At 47.1% G+C, this 16,895-nt stretch overlaps 1 protein-coding gene across 1 annotated transcript; it reads left to right on the top strand.

Moving 5' to 3' along the window:
• The first annotated feature begins 4,060 nt into the window (after positions 1-4,060).
• Positions 4,061-12,256, top strand: CSRP2 (cysteine and glycine rich protein 2). Its single transcript, XM_003202099.4, has 6 exons — positions 4,061-4,154; positions 7,141-7,259; positions 8,793-8,961; positions 9,936-10,068; positions 10,724-10,817; positions 11,953-12,256. Exons 2-6 carry the CDS (start codon positions 7,148-7,150, stop codon positions 12,027-12,029), a joined length of 585 nt encoding a protein of 194 aa, XP_003202147.1. The 5' UTR covers positions 4,061-4,154; positions 7,141-7,147; the 3' UTR covers positions 12,030-12,256.
• Positions 12,257-16,895: the final 4,639 nt, after the last annotated feature.

Here is a 16,895-nt window from a genome sequence, read left to right as displayed (position 1 = left end):
CATTGCCTTTTTACAGCAAACAATAATGTGATCTGTATTTTCATGGTGTCCCTCTATGTTAAAAGAATCATTTGTGCACTGTTACAGGATGAGCATTATGTGACCGTAGCCTTTATAAAGTGAATGCTGTGTTAAAGATAATTAATAAGCCAAGTGTTGAAAGTTGACCATCAGCACCATGCAGAAGAGGCTCTGACACCCTGTAGCTTCCTAGTGCTTGTGTTTGTGCCAAGAAAAATGGACGGTTGCCAAGACTGCGTGATGTGCAAGAGCTAGCCAACGTGATCTCTTTAAGCACAGCTTGTTTTCACTCACTCTTTGTGGAAGGAGGTCATAAATAGTTATCCAAAGAAACCACAGAAGAGCAGAGTGCCTTGCAATGATTTGTTGCTGAGGATGTAGCTGTACGACCGGCCGGAGCCAGCCCTGCCATTATATGTGATTTCTGCACAGTTGGCAAGAGTTGGGATCCACTGGACACCCCAATCGGTTCTCCAGCCAGTGAGAGGGACAGGGCATGGACAGGGATGGGCACAGGGAGCAGCAGCAGGACCAAGGGACCCAGCAGCACCCCAATGTCAGTACAACCACACTGCATCTCCAAGTATTTGCTCTTGGCATTCTGCTGGAGTTCCTGTGCATGGAAAGGCACCAGCTGGAGGCAAGTCTGGAGCAGATGCTGGGTGTGGGATACCTGCCCTCTGCTGTCCTACCACTGGACAAAGGACACCTCACATCACACTCATCCACCCTGTAGTGACATCTGTTTGTCATTCAGACATCACAGTCAGCCACAAAGCAGGAGTCTGGTGCTGATCTCTGTTTAAATGAGAAGTGGAAAAATACACAATCCCACGGAGCCCTTCCACAGGCAGGCGGTGCCATTAAACCTCTCAGTAATGTGAAGAGACCTGCTAGAAGCTGCACACCAACTACTCACAATAGCTCATTCCCCTCGAGGCCGGGCAGGTTTCCTGCCAACATTTCTTTCCCTCCCTCCCCCCAGACCCAACATCCCCAGCCTGGAAAACATGAGGCATCTTCCAGGTCGTGCTCCAGGGGAGGAACACTAAAGATCTATTTTGTAACACCAATGGGATCATCCTGCTTTCCAGCAGGCACCAGCATACCGCTCAGTCTGTGCACTGACCAACTTCTGGCAGCTTTTGGGGAGTCCGAAGTGCTTATCCTTTGAGGATGCAGGAATCTCCACAGTGAGAATGGGATGCTTGGAGAAGCGCCTGCCCACCCCCTTCCTCCTTGCAGCAGCCAGCAGGGCTGGGGATGAGCATGGCACAGCTGCCCCCAGTGCTCTGGCAGGCAGAACCCGTTCCACCTGCAGACTTGCCTTTGCAGGTCCCCGTTAGGAAACGACACAACACGCAGGAAAGCTGGGCAGCTGTAGAAGGGTGCTGGGCCTCAACCTGCCCACAGGAAGGGGATGATGGGGAACATTTCCTGGGTTCTTGTCCCAGCCCAACCACTGCCTGTTTTTGTTATGGACTGTGTGTCTGCCATCCGCTATCTGCATAACATCAACCCAGCAAATCCCTCAGCAGCCCAATGGGGCTGAGGAGCTTTGCAACAGCAGCAAACCAGACTGTCTCACCTTGTTATCCCCTCTGTGTCTGTTGTCTAACACTGACCACATCTTCTCGCCCTTGTGGCATTATTGGAACGAGTCACATAGGTCCTCATGTTCTGTCCTGCACTAATGAAACTGTCAGTCAGCAGCAGAGCTTGTACATCCCGGGGATTACCAAAGCCCTCATCTGCAGGTTTTCCCCTGGCAAGATGTGAGGGATAATCCAGCTGTGTGAGCATACTGTGAATAAATCAAGCTTTATTAAAGAAATCGATACTTTCAACCTAGATTATGCCTCCTGCCAGGAAGGTGACATCATTACTGGTGCAGGTATTAGCGTTCTGCTGAGCTGCAACTGGAATGGAGCCTGTGCTTTGCTAGGCTTCTCAGGAGCTGCCATGCAAAACCTCAGCACCCAGACTTGATAACTATGGTTCATGAAACAACGCTAGGTTGGATCATGTTGTTTATTGCATGACCAAACTGTTGTTTCTTAAAACTTCTAGGCAAACAAGGCCAATGATAGGGAAAGCAACGAGCTTTGACAGCACACCCTTCTCGTTCTGAATGTCTCTGAGGTCTCTACTTGGAATTTAAGCAGCTGGTTTAAAAAGTCTCGGCTGTGGCAAACTCTAGAATTGTCTGCTGCATTTTCATTACTTTGTGCAAACTTCATCAAATTATCATTGTTGAACTTACAACAGAAAAAAAACTGTGTAGCACTACTGAGATACATGAATATTTAAACACAGAAATTAATTACATAGGTATGTCCTTCTAGAACAGGGCTATGGGCAACTGAGCAGGAATTTGCTTTTCACTAGCTAATGTTGCACAGAGCTTGTTTCAAAATCCCTTTTAACTAAGGGTGCGTATGGATGAGAAATTAGCAAAGGTAAAGCTCTGTCTGTAGTATGAACATTCTGTTAAAATGATGTCTGGAAAAAAACATAACAGAATATGACGAAACCCCCCTGCAAAGTAAAATCAGAACCATCTCAAAGAAATGCACGTAACATAACAGCAAGGGTTAGCAGAGGAGCACCAGGGGAGCAAGCAGATCACCTGAGCTGCACACAGACTTGCGGGACCGCACCAACAAGATCAAACAGGGATAAGATAATCCCAGGTGAGTGGAAAGTATTTAGTGGATGCCAAGGCCTGGGGCCAGTGATGTGTGACAGTGCAGTAAATAGGTCAGACAGTCTGCTCATCCACTCAGTGCCCAAACCATGGAGAACAACTTTTACATAAGATTACAGAACACAGGACTAAAACAGAGGGCATTGTTTCGAGGTGATAGCAGTGGGTAAACACACTTTGGGTCACTTGCAAGAAGGGAGGACAGATTATCATAAAGAAGCAGGCTCGCACATGGCCACCAACCCAAACAGAAGCAAACAGAAGCACAGCTTCCTGCTCACAGGCCCCACGTGCCAGAGCTGTCCAACTGATAGAAGAAACGAGCGGGAGTTGTTGATAAACCTCAGTGCCGCTTCTCGGAACAAACTGACCTGATTACAGGCTGCCCTGCTCAAAACAGCACGAATCGGGAAGAAGCTGGCAGGCACCAGGAGCCCAGCTGTGTGTGGGCACCAGCATGGGCCTGGGCATAGAGGAGGATTAGGAGATAGTGGGGCTGGCCAGGGACCAGGAGGAAGCTCGGGGTAACAGGGCCAAGGGGAGGAATGTGGAAGGGTTGGATGCATGTGTTATCTTTAAGCGGTTCTGAACAACGGCCTCGAGAAGAACAGAGACGGAAAAGAGATCTGCTGAGGAGATAAAGTACGTGTGTATACACAGATCTTGGCATATTTGGAGAATATAGGCATATAAATAAGCATGCATTCAGACATAATATTTATGCATATTCATATATATTTATAAAGTGCATCAATAGAAACAGTCATTTTCAATAGAAATAAAACACGTGGTGAAAGTTTCCCCTCTCATTTTTGGTTTCCTCCATTCCAAGGTGGGATCCCTGAGCACTGCAGCAATGGATTCCTTAACACTGTTCCCACAGCAGTGGGCATACCAATGTCTTTGTGTCCCTCCAAGCTGCTCTGACAGGCTGACTACTGGACACAAGAAAAATAATCGTTGGATGTGGAGTGCTGAAGAGAGTTTCATGATTTAGTAGCACTGTCCTTCAGTCACAGGGAGAATTTCCTTCTCATACACCCCTGTTTTCCTGAACTGGAGAGATCCTCTCCCTTAGCGTTATCTCCAGGCCACGACACAGCAGTCAGTAACGCTCCTGCTGCTCTGTATGCACCCTCAAAACCTGCAGCAGAATGTTGGCTGACAAGAGAGGTCGGTCAGCCTCTCGGCCTCGCTCACAGCCAGCACCATCCTACCCCACAGGAACCCACGCCGAGCGCTGAGCGCAAGCTGGGCACGAGTTCGTCATTCACACTCCACTGCAAATGGAAAAAATATATATATAATAATAAATGGGAAGGAGATGGCTGGCTGGGGCGGGGGCCGGACCCGCGGAGGCTCCGCCCCGGTGCTTTAAGCGGCTGCGGGACCGCGCTGTGCCGAGAGGTGCGGAGTGCAGCCCGTGGTGAGTAACTGTGTGGGGTCGGGTCCTGTCCGCCGCTCGCCCCGGCCAGGGGTGCTTGTACAGGGACGCGAGGGAGGTCGGGGAGGGAGCCCTCATCTCTTCCTTCGTCCCCTCCTGCCGCTGACGGCCCCCGGCAGCACGCAGTCTAGCTTTCCAGCCTCGGTTCTGATGCTTGTTGCAGAGGGTGAGGCTGACCCGGGTGCCTGGGGAGCTAGCGGAGCGAAGCCGGGGGCACCATGCTCTGCCGGGCAGCGCTTGGCATGTGCTGCTGAATGAACGCAGCTTTGGGGCGTTTGGCTCCAGGACGGGTGGCATTGCATTGGAAATGCAATTTTGTGTGCTTTAAAGATAACCTCAATTCTTCAGTGTTTGTCTTCTGGCTATTCTTGTATGTGAGCTCTCTGCTAACACGCTGGAAAGGATGGTGCAGCTGAAGTAACTGGCTGCGTGCAGAGCACGGGCTGGGTACTGTGGCCTCCTCTTGGCTAGGCACAAGCACCACAGAAGCCAGGGGGTTCTTATCTCAGGAAAGTGGCTGCCAACACGCCTGCACTCTTAAGTCAGAGCTGCTTGTGCTGGCAATGAGATCACCTGGCTGCTTAATTACAGCTGCAGAGCTCCCTGGAGGCCTGCCTGGACTAGCCAAGAAGCCTTTGGCGAGCGGAGCTGCCTTTGGGCAGGGCGTGAGGCTGAGACCTGCTCCTTGTGGAGCCCGCTGTGCCCCATTAGCAGCAGCTGGTGGGCAGCCACACCTGAGTGTGTGCTGTCCTACACCCATATTTCCCAGACATCACTGCCTTGGGGCAGCCTTTGCTGCTGGCTAACTGAAAAGGTACTGCTGTCCTTCCCACGTGAGCTGGCATGGGAACAGAATGGGGAGGATAAGTGGAAGTCTCTTCTGTGGAAGAGCGCAAGGTCACCGTGAAGTACTGACTTCAGTTTCTTTTTGTTGTTTGTCTAACGAATTCCCAGCACCATTTTCAGGGTATTGGAGCCAGCTTCTGGGTGCCGGGATCCTTCAATACTCCGTCCTACTGGGGAGGGGTAGAGGGGCTGCACCCCATGTTGCCACATATTGCATGGGAAATGTGGGGCAAAGCTGGAAACCCAAGCCAGGTCTTCAGATCTGGTGTGCGTGGAAACCAGATAATGGTTTGTTAGTGGAGTGATTAAAACAGTTTAAGCTGAAGTAAATGCAGAAAGGGACGTGAGTGTGGGGATGGTGAGAGGAAAAGGCAGAAGTAGTTCTTGAGCCAGATTCCTACCACTTCTACTTTGGAGAGTGTACAAAAGTGGAAAGGAGTCTCTTCTCTGCTTTTTCCAGTTAATGGGCTCTTTTTGCGAAGCTTTGCACAGCCCGTATTCCCTCTAACTGAGGACGCCGTCTGCCATGATTGATGTCAGCTGCTGTGCGGTAGCACGGCCAAACACTTGAATAAAAGAAATGGAATCTTAATTTTTAGACTGTACGATTGTGCCAAGAATGACAGAGGCAAAGTGGTAAACGTCATAAAACTAATTTTATGAGCTTGGTCAGAGTATTAGTGCTAAACCACAAGCGGTAATGGTGTTAATCCTGTGAAAGCGTTGAACAAAGGAATATCTCAGTAATTAGTGTCAGTGCTGTAAAAGGCACTGCTCAGCCATTGATGAAGTTTCCTAAGCCTCTGGTTAGGAATGTACCAGAGATGCCCCAATTCACATTAATAAACTAATCTTATTTTCCCACATGCCATAAATGGCTGCTTGCATATCTGGAACAAAGCTCTTTTATCAGACACTTGGCACTGGGTCATGCTTGGGAACCGTGCAGCTTTCACTCATACCCAAAACTGCTGACCCGGTCAGGGTGCTTGGCTGGAGCACGGGTGAGGTGGGTCCCTTTGTTGTGGCTTAGCAGAGTTTGTGTTGGGATTTATGAGTCCTAAGGAGTTGGGTGCCCACAAGAACCAGGCTGTGCAGCAGGGGGGAGCAGTGCCACCAGGGGAGTGTGGCAAATAGCTCGTAGCTTTGGTGGTGGCAGGGGGAGGAAGCCCCATAAAAGCTAAGGGTACTCTGCATTGGTGCTTCAGCCCAGGGCAGCTCATGAGACTTGCTGAGGCGGAGAGGGAGATCCCAGTCAAGCTGGGTGGAGGGAAAGCATGAGAAGGGGAGTGGGGCAAGTTGGGATGGGACACTGTTGCGTCTGGCTTTGTGTGGGAGACTGCTGCTAGGGCTGCAGCTGGACGTGTCAGGGTGTCTGTCCATCTTCACCAGCCTCCTGGGCCTGCTGCAGATCATGTGGGAGAGAGAGAGCTCTGCTGCTGCTTACAGCAGCTGTAGGCCCTCGGACACTTGCTTTTGGCTCCTGTACCTGTTTGTTAAAGCTGGTTCATGTAACAGTGATAGGTCTGTGGGAATCAGTCCCCCTTCAGCCACTTTGAAGCCTAGGCATGATCTCAGAGGAGTTCAGAATGCAGCCCCAGCAAGTGGTTCTCCAGTGGGCTGAGCTTTGGCTTGTGCTCCATCCCAAGTGATGGGCCCCGCAGTAAAACAAAATGCCGTTGTTGGCACAATTGGTTTGCTTCTACCAGTGAGGAGCCTGGAGCTAATGAAGCATAGAAACTGAAATTACATCCATCTGGGGGGATGTTAGCTCAAAGTACGGTAAAGCCCTTGTGCATGAAAGTGTAATTTGTGCATATGAAGTTTACGTAGCTTTGAAAGCCTTGAGCATGCACTGGGAATCATCTCATGGGCTCAATGTCTGCTTTCCTCACTGCTGGGCAGCAGCAGCCACTGTTCCCTCGGGCCTTGTTCCCTTTGGGCCCAGCTGAGAAGCAGCTCAGAGGAAGCACAGGTTTTTAAACACTTGGTGAGATCCCAAGCTTGTACCTGACAGCTGGGTGCAGCAGGTCGTGTTTGAGGGAACACCAAATCTCAGTGTGGAGGCAGGGCCATGAAGAACACTGTGTCAGTGCAACTAATGAAGCTCTCCTCCTCACAGCACCGCCATGCCGAACTGGGGAGGTGGCAACAAATGTGGTGCCTGTGGCCGGACAGTCTACCATGCTGAGGAGGTGCAGTGTGACGGACGGAGCTTCCACCGCTGCTGCTTCCTCTGCAGTAAGTACTGCCTTCATAGCCCACCAGAACCACCCCAGCAGAGCTCAGGCCTGCGGCAGTGAGATGGTGGGCTATGGTGGCCATCTCGTGCTGGGCTGGGCACTTGCAGGTGCGCAGTGCCCAAGGGGAGTCTGTGCCATGTGCCTGGAGAGGAGTGCTGTCCTACCTGCTCAGCACAGCGTGGGTGAAATGCGCCCAGGGCATTACTGTACTGTCAAAGCTTTAGTATGGCCGAAAGCCGAGGCTCTCTTGGCACAGAGGTCTGTGGCTTATTTCAGATGAAAGGAGTCCAAAGCACTGTTCTCCAATCCAGCCAACGAGTCCACTGAGGCATTGAAAACAGCTTTCTCTGCTGTAAAGACTTCTGATTAGATGAAAGAAACAAAGGGTCACTTTATGGTTTTGAATGCTTTGCAAACCACCAGCCTGTCTGACCGAGTCAGAGAACTTTACCTTATTACAACATGAAGTATTGTTTTGTCTTGTTTGCTGGTGCTCAGTGCCTGCAGACAGAAGTTGGGTTTAGTCTTCTCTATGAGCTGCTGCTGCAGCTGGGCCTCTTGGTCTGGTTTGCCATTAATCTGCATAAGGTCAGCATACTGGGCTGGCATGGGAGCCTGGACACACCTACGTTCCTTTTCCTTTGCTCTACAGCAGGCACAAAAAAAAAAAAAATCAGATGTCTCAGCTGCCTCATTTTCAGCCTTTTATGGGAATTTCTATTAAAAGAAACCTGGAACTTACAGTCAGACAATGGCTCTAGTGTGTCTGACTCCGTGTTTGCTTTTGCTTAGTGGATAATTCTGCTGGGGTTAAAGTCTGCATGCTCGAACAAATGTGCATGAGTTGATTTATTTATTGGATATTTGTGTCTTATAAAAAGATTCTTGGAGCTAATGAACGCCGTTTATTTTGAAAACCTTACGATTTTTGACTTCAAAAAGAATTTAAGGTTTTCTTTCTTTTACTCTTCCCTAAGCCACATTCTTCATTGCAGCAAACTGTTGTTGCAGACTGAAAGCACATTAGGTTACAAAAGAAGGTTTAAGAAGAGCAGGAAATAATTCAGCCTTCGACTGTAACCTTGAGCGGGGTGCTTATGTTGTGCTGAAGGATGATTTATGACTGCCAGAAAAGACAGCCCCTCTGGTGACAGCTGTGAAACAGTACCAACTGTGCCCCAACCAAGCACTGGGCAGGAGGGAAACCCCACCCTGGGCAAGAGGGTGGGACGGGGACTCTCCTGCACAGATTTGCTCTGTACTATATGGCATCTGTCCAGGGAAACTGCTGACCACTCTGCTGGTTTCTGAGCACGGCCATGGAAAGGTAGGAGGGAACAGAGCCCTTTATGAGGCTACGCATAATTCACTAATTGAGAAGACAACCCACGTCTAATCTCCAGTGGTCTCACAGCCTAATCAAAATGTTGTGGACGAGGAAACCCCTTTCAACATTTCTTGCTTGACTTCAGGCTTACTGCATGTGCTGGTGGAAATGGCGCTTAATGGTATTTAACTTTTTTCCCTCCAGTGGTCTGCCGGAAGAATTTGGACAGCACAACTGTCGCGATTCATGATGCTGAAGTTTACTGCAAATCTTGCTATGGAAAGAAGTACGGCCCAAAAGGTTACGGCTATGGGCAAGGGGCAGGCACTCTGAACATGGACAGGGGAGAGAGACTAGGCATCAAGCCTGAGAGGTGAGTTAACCAAGCCACAATGTGCGTGACCTGTGTTCTCCAGCAGCACTCCCAGGAGTCTTTCAGGCTGGATTTTTCTAATTCGTGCCGCCTGGAACAGAAATGCTGCAAAATTCCCCAGTATAACCAAGTGCAGGGCAGTTAGCCAACAATGCACAAACCTTCTATAGTGACTCTGGGTAGGCCCTGTTAGGGCAGGTGTTGGTACAAGTGAGGATGTGAGAAGTGAGCTGTGTGCAACGGGATGGGATTGCTGACCCACTGAAGGTTCTGCAGGAGCCCTTGGCTGGTTGGCATCCTTGTGGGTTTGGGGATGCTCTCTTTAAATAACTGCAAAAGCAGCCGCTCGGCAGGTTTGTGCAGGGACAGAGTCAAGGAGCTGCAAATCTGGGGCTGTAAGAATGAGTTTTTAATTAGTAAATGGAGAACTGTTTGGGCTTAATTATAGCCAAACCGAATGGCTTATTAAACAGTAAACATTCCTAATCTGATTAAGTTCTTGCTGTAAAGCAAAGCATGTGAAAAGCACCTGAGCTATGCCTCACAGATGATTTTATGCAAGTTCCCAAATTGTTGCTTGACTTTGTATAGTGTCCTGCCAGAGCAAATCCAGAGATGTTAAATAGCTCTGTACGTAGGGTCACTGATCAGTTCCAGATATGATCAGATGACAGGAATTTAACATAATTGTTTCTAGCTTGCTAAAGCTAAAATAAATCCATGTCCTGATACAGGCCTTGGTATTAGCATGCTTCTAGCAGTGAAAAGGGTAAGGGCCCTTGGAAAACTAGCTTTTCCAGTAGCTCCTTAGGGTCTTCTGAAGCATGGTAGGAAAAAGAAAGCCTTGCTCAGTAAGCATCTCTTCAATTTTGAAAAAGTACAGTATTTTGTTCTGTGTGTTGCATGCTGCATGGTTAGTGTTGTTGGGAAGGGCCAGAGCCCTTGAACTACAAAAACAAAATGTCCTTTTTCAGCACACTCTCTCCTCACCGACCCACCACAAACCCAAATACTTCAAAATTCGCTCAGAAGTTTGGAGGTGCAGAGAAATGTTCTCGGTGTGGGGATTCTGTGTATGCGGCGGAGAAAGTCATAGGTGCTGGAAAGGTAAGGGAAATGTGACTTTTGTATCTACCTGCTAAGCGAACTCCAAAGTAAGTGAAGTATGTTATGAAGGCTTCCTGGAGCGTGCTGTGCAGAACTCACCATGGCACAGTCCTTAACACCGCATTTCTCAGAATTGGAAATGATCAAATCAATCTAGTCTTCAGTTTTTTGAATTTGAAATGGAAACTCTGGGTAATGAGCTCTCACCTTGTTTTTCAGAAGTAAAACTTCAGTACCTCCTTAAAGTATAGGAGCCCTCCAGATGAGGGAATGATGTGTTTTTTCTCATAGAGCTCATGAAGGGCTGAATGTTTCAGCAGAATGGGCATGTTCTCTGCAAGCACCACGTAGCACTGTGCGATGCATTCTGCCAGCTGTCTGGCTCGCTACTCGATAGCTAAGATCAGAATTGATCAGGACAAGCTCAGACCTTTTAAAACACTTCTTTAAGCAGGAAGCAGTGTGGAATTCAGGCCTTTGTGCCATCCAAAAATACAGGCATTTCTAACTGGTTACTGGTGCATGCACTCCAACAGGTTTTCATTGCACCAGTGTAGGTAAACAATTCTGATGTAGTCATCTCTAGTTAACGCTTTTTTAAAAACAAACTCAGGCATTCTGTGTATTTAAACTATCTTTTCCATTCCCTCCCCAGCCATGGCACAAGAACTGCTTCCGATGTGCCAAGTGTGGGAAAAGTCTAGAATCTACAACCCTAACTGAAAAAGAGGGAGAAATCTACTGTAAAGGTGAGAATTGTTTAATTGTAGAATCATAGAGTGGTTTGGGTTGGAGGGGACCTTTAAGATCACCTGGTTTCACCCCCCTGCTATAGGCAGGAACATCTCCCTCTAGGCCAGGTTGCTCACAGCCCCATCCTTGAATGCTTTCAGGAAGGGAGCATTCACAACCTCTCTGGGCAACCTGTTTCAGTGTCTCACCACCCTCACAGTAAAGAATTTCTTCCTGATATCTAGTCTAAATCTACCCTCTTCCAGTTTAAAGTCATTTCCCATCATCCTTCCCATCCTGTCGCTACCTGCCCTTATAAAAAGTCCCTCCCCAGCCTTCCTGTAGGTCCCCTTCAGGTATCTGGAAGGTCACTGTAAGGTTTCCTTGGAGCCTTCTCCAGTTTGAAGAGCCCCAGCTCTCTCAGCCTGTCCTTGCTGGGGAGGTGCTCCAGCCCTCTGATCATCTTTGTGGCCCTCCTCTGAACCCACTCCAGCAGCTTGACCTTCTTCTTGTGTTGGTGGCCCCCAGAACTGGATGCTGTACTCCAAGTAGGGTCTCATGAGAGCAGAGCAGAGGGGCAGAATCACCTGCCTCGACCTGCTGCTCACACTTGTGGTAATGTAGTGCAAGGACAGAGACAGAATTTATTCCTATTTCAAGAAACTTCCAAGCTCCTGTCAAGATGATAGAAATGGTCTGTAGGTCACAGCAGCAGAGCTGAGCACTGTGCTAGGTCTGAGTCTGCTGATGTGGCATACGTATGGAAAACCTTGCTGGATCAGGACATACTGAGCTGTGTAGTAGCAGCCCATGCCCTTAGTCAGGTCAAGGAGCAAAGCAAAGGACAGGCACTGGTAACAGTCACCTCCTGTGACACCATGGGTAACTCACGCCATGGCTGGGTGACAGCGTGTTTTGATGTGTACTCAGTCACAGAGATGCTTTCACTGAGCATCACCTAAATCATGAGCTACCCTGACAAAAGAGACGTGGGTGTTCAGCCATACCATTTACCCAGAAGCTGTTGTTAAGGGTTGCTTTGTATTCCAGTGTTCTGATGAAGAAAGTGGCCAAGTAGCTTAACCTTGAAAAATGCTGCTCTTCATGAACAACTCAAAAGCCTCAGCTCTTACCAGCACCTCTCTCTTGCAGGCTGTTACGCAAAGAACTTTGGCCCTAAAGGATTTGGCTATGGTCAGGGAGCAGGAGCCCTTGTTCACGCCCAGTGAGGGAGCACAGCACAACCTGCACAGCTCTGCGCAGATTCAGCTAAAGGAAAGTTTCCAAAATGTTACTAACTACTGTGAGACAGATGCTAGTTGACTGTAGTGTTTGGGCCATACACTTTTAGATAATTTTTTTTTTTTGAAGCACTGCTTTCTTCCTTGCTTTATGTACCACACTTTTCATACTGTTTATCAATTCAATAAAGCTTTGCTTGTTGACATATCTTAAAGCCAAATGTTATCTTGCTGTCAGCTGTGGAAAGGTTATTATTATTACATATGCTGTTACTGGAGTGTTTTGGGGGGAGCTGGGTAGAGAGACAATGGCTTCACTGAGAGCCTAGCAGGACTGGAAGTTGCAGAGGTGAGTAACCACCTCACTACTACAGGGATGCAACAGCAGGACAGGACATTAATCTGCTGCTGCGAGCAGGATGTGCTGAATTTAAGTGGATGTACACATAAGTGAGCAGTTGTCCCTGCCCTGGATTCCCTAGGGAGGGGAAAGCAATCCTTGCTCACTAGAACTTTCTGTGGGATTACACCTGCCTTGGTATTGAGGTTTTATTTTGTACAGGGTTTGCACAGTTGCAGAGCACTAATAAAGGCGCAGATGAGTACCACCCCTACTCACAGCTGATGAAATGCTGGACAAACATGTGAAACATAATGTTAAGAGAAGCTTTTGACCTTTTTCCAGTAGTGTTACAGTCCTCAGTTCCCTCAAACCAGGGGAGGATTGTTTGGGGTCTGCACCTGCGGTGCCACAACAGAACAGTTCTGCCTTCAGGCATTGGGGTAGATAGTGGGACACAGGGTCAAGCTGACTGGGCGAGGAGCACAGACAAATAAATGTGTCAAATGTAGCCTAAATTTAGTGTGATCGTACCAGTTGTGTGCGAGCCAGGGTCCTTGAATCTGCAACGTGTCAAATAGCATTTGCTGAAGGTTTACTGAAATTTCTTGGTGGTGTTGTCACATCTTGAGTGAAAAGCTCCCAGGAGAGATGGGCTGCTCCTAGGGGCTGGAACATCTCCCACTGACACTGATAGGCTTGAGTCAACAGCACCTCAACTTCCACTTCTTGTAAAGCGAGTAGGGGTCACTTCCTCAACAGAAGTCCCGGGTCCAGCCCAATACAGCAGCCTTATGTGAGAATGAGGTACTAAAACTGAGGCAGAAGTCACTCAGGCTGAGGGAAGCTGCCTTCTCTTTCTGCAAAGAATCAGCTTTAGTAGAAATAGCTTTGCTGTTTTTGTTTTTAAAAACATCTGAGTTCCTTAAGCACCAGAAACACATTCACTGGTGTGCTCAGGTTCCTCATCCAAGCTGCCATCATTACATCCCTTCACAAACTTTCTGCCTACTGTAGGGAGGAAGCACTGGGGATCTGGGAATCAGCTCCTTATCCCACACACTGTACCTCAGGAGCACACCTGAGCTGCAGCACATAACAGGTTGCAGGAGCTTCTTACCATCCCTTCCAGTGCAGAATAGACTCCTGCACAACAAGGAGGTCAGTCAGGCCAAGCTTCTAGAGCATAGCCACATTGCTCAGGCAGTGCAGACTCGGGTTACAGCACTTAACACCAAGCAGTGGTTGGGGCGGAGGTGGGAGGTTGTTTCTCTTCTCATCCTGCCCAACAGAAGTTGTTACAGAACAGATGAGAGCTGAAACCGTCTGGTTTTGGGAGCAGGCTGATACCTTTGGGGAAAAAAAAAACCTTTACAGAGTGAGTTCATGCAGACACAAGCACGACTAGGAATGCTGCAATAAAATGGTAATCGTGTGTGAGCGTGGGCTCAGGCAGAGGTTCAAGCAGCATCTACCGCTACAGTCTGAGGTAGTGCAGCAGCGCCAGCCAACTGCCTGATTAGAAAAATATGTCCTACTCAAAGTAATCCACAAAGAGAATTTTGTACGAGTTAGGAAGGAACAATGTGGATACAAGGAAGAGCAGAGAGGCAGATCAAAATGTGAGCCCAGAGCTCGCACGGCTCATACACAGGGAAAGATTACAACTGAAAATGACACCAGTAGCGTAGAGGCATCACACGCTGGGGTAGCAGTGAGGCCACAAGCACCAGTGCAACCCTTTGGTCCTTCACAGTGAAGAATACTCTTCTGCTACAAAATGATTTTTTGCTTTGCTGACTTGACACTCATGCAGGAAGGCTCCTGCATCTCCAGCCCTCCCAACCACAGCAAAGGCTCACACCTCCACCGCCACACCAGCCTCAGGGAGTCTGCCCTTGTACTAAACACAGAGCCGAGAAGCTGGCCTCTGGGAAAAAGGGAAGGCCTTTACACAACAGACAAAGAAGTTGAAATAAACTTTCAGAGCAACTCAAAATGAATTCCTGTAGTTAATAGTAACTTACCATAAATTTTTATATAAGCTTCTATCAGACTTTTGCATTACTATATACAGTAGTCACAAAAAACTGCAATCAGTGCACAAACTGAGGGTCCTTTAGGAAAGACATTCTTAAGTGTATTAAAATTCTTGCAAATTACAACCATTTAATAGCATATAAGCCATTGTTCCTAAAGGAAATTCTACTTACTGCGGGTTCTGTCATTGTAACCATCATGATCAGATGCCACCATCTCAAACATGTAGAGTGTCTCACAGCTGAGGACAGAGCTACTCTCCATGCGAATTTAAGAGCTAACAACAAAATATGAAAAAAAAAAAAAAAAGAGTATTTAATCAAACTTCCTAAATACATTTACGCACACACTTATACTGGAAAAAAAAAAAAAAGTTTGGTCACCATGTGCATGCCAGAAATACAGCACAAAATCTGCTTATTTCAGAAATCTTTACAAGCACTTTCAACTTAGCTCAATAAAGGGTATGCTGTGTGTTCTTTCTAAAATCATGCAGTTCTGCTAAGACTTTTGTTATCTTTGTTCTCTTTATTTCTAACCAAGTGTAGGGAGGTGTGCAGCAGCATCACTGATTCAGTTGAAGTCTGTGTGCGCATCCTGCTTTAGTGAGATGAGTTTGAATATGCCCCTCCTCCTCACCAATCCTCAGTTTCATAAAGTCATTTCACAGCTGATGTTTTTTCAGAGTGACCAAACAGAACACCAAAAGCATTTCAGAGAATACAGTACACAAATACAACAACTAAGATTGGAGCTGTAATTGGAAAACACAGACAATATGCTGTCTAGCTTACTGATACTTAGGAAAAAAAGGCACCAAAAGGGAAATAATGAACTGAAGCTTTCTGCTTCAGCTCTAGACAGCAGCTCTGCCTGTCACTAACCAGCAACAAACAGTCCATCCAGACACCTGTGATAGATGTAGCTCCCTTGCAAAACAGTTGCAAGAAGAAGGAAGACTAATTCCAGATGCAGACTGCATCTCCCTCCTGCACCGTGCAGAGGCTGAGGGAAAGGCAGAGAGCAGTGCTTAATGCAGCCTTTGCAACTGAAGAGGCCTCTGCCAGGCACAAGGCTTCCCCCACTGCAGAGTAACCTGGACAGAGCAAGCTCAAACTTAGGAGCTGAATCCAGGCCCCAACAGCTGAGGACACAAAGACAATGACAGCAACACTTTTCTGTAGCATTGTTACATGATGGAAGTGCTTCTTCTTAGTGATATCTGTCTCCAGAAAGACTTCTGAGAATGGACAAAACCAGCGCTGTGCATAACCACACCAGAAGTCAAGACAAACACTGCATCTAAGAGTCAATATTTATTTGATTAATAACTTACAAAATTTAACAGATTTAATTTATGTAAGGAGAGCTAATTTATTAAACATTTTACAGATTTTATTGTTCACAATGTAATACATCAAGATCTTGACAGTATTAAAATAATACTTGGCACAGTTATAAATAAAGAATATACAAAAAAATCCATAGCTTAAAATGTAGTGATGCTGTTTTACACATTAATTAAAAAAAATAATCTGGTGGACATCAAAGAATACAGAAACCTGCAAAGGAACAGCACATGTTTAGGGCCAAGACAAAATTCCCATTTATTCTACCTGGATCAGATCAAGCTGGTCTGATCTGTTGTTGGTCTGGATGAGCTTCATTGAGTTTCAGAAGCAATGCAGTTTTGGTTCAACAAATGAATTGCAAGTTTGATAACTTGACAGAAAAATGCTGCATAGTTGGCTCCCCCCGCTGCGCCATTTTATGACTTCTGATCCAAAAATTCAGTGTTACTCAAGACAAGTCACAGTCTGCACTGGAAACTTCACGTCCCAAATCCACACACAGGTTAATATTAATAACAATCAATATTGCTCCAATTCTACAGGCCTTCACAAAACCATCACCAGAGAGTTCTTACCAAGTGAGAAGTGCAGAATTCACCATATATTACCAAAGATCACCTTCTTTGCAAACTTTTTTTTAAAAGGACTGCATGACAATCCATGGCAGTTAATGCTACTGGACAACAAAAACCAAAACCTGTATCACGTGCTGAACCGCTCTTCTGGTGCTAGGAGGCTTTTATAAAGCGGACTTCAGTTCTTCAAGTCAACCAACCCCCAACAGAAATGTGAGAAGTGAACAAATATGCAGAACATTACCGATAAATAAATGACATTGCAAAGTCTTCATGCTTTGTTTCAAGATTACAAAAAAAGATGAGTAACTGATAGCAACTGTTTTCACTGAAATGGAATTGGGATTACAATTTTGTCTGACAAGAACAGCAAAGGCTTCTTGCCTCCCCCTATACCCACACCTCTCCATCAAAACTGTGTCCAAGATGATGTTGTTTTTTCCAGTATCAAACATTCAAGTACTTTAATGCTGCACTTCTGTAAATCCTGATATCTGGTACTTGCAAACTAAGCGTGTGTCTCGAGATCCACAAACAACTACAGAAA

This window comes from Meleagris gallopavo, chromosome 1 (genome assembly GCF_000146605.3).
Source record: "Meleagris gallopavo isolate NT-WF06-2002-E0010 breed Aviagen turkey brand Nicholas breeding stock chromosome 1, Turkey_5.1, whole genome shotgun sequence".
Lineage (NCBI taxonomy): Eukaryota > Metazoa > Chordata > Aves > Galliformes > Phasianidae > Meleagris > Meleagris gallopavo.
The sequence above is the reverse complement of the archived record's forward strand: the minus strand, read 5'-3'. Positions and strand labels throughout refer to the sequence as shown.

Excerpts from the sequence above, each read along its gene's own strand:
- CSRP2 (XM_003202099.4), top strand. The coding sequence starts at position 7,148 with ATGCCGAACTGGGGAGGTGGCAACAAATGTGGTGCCTGTGGCCGGACA. Across the intron at positions 7,260-8,792 it reads CCGCTGCTGCTTCCTCTGCA|TGGTCTGCCGGAAGAATTTG; the intron begins GTAAGTACTGCC and ends TTTTCCCTCCAG. Across the intron at positions 8,962-9,935 it reads CTAGGCATCAAGCCTGAGAG|CACACTCTCTCCTCACCGAC; the intron begins GTGAGTTAACCA and ends GTCCTTTTTCAG.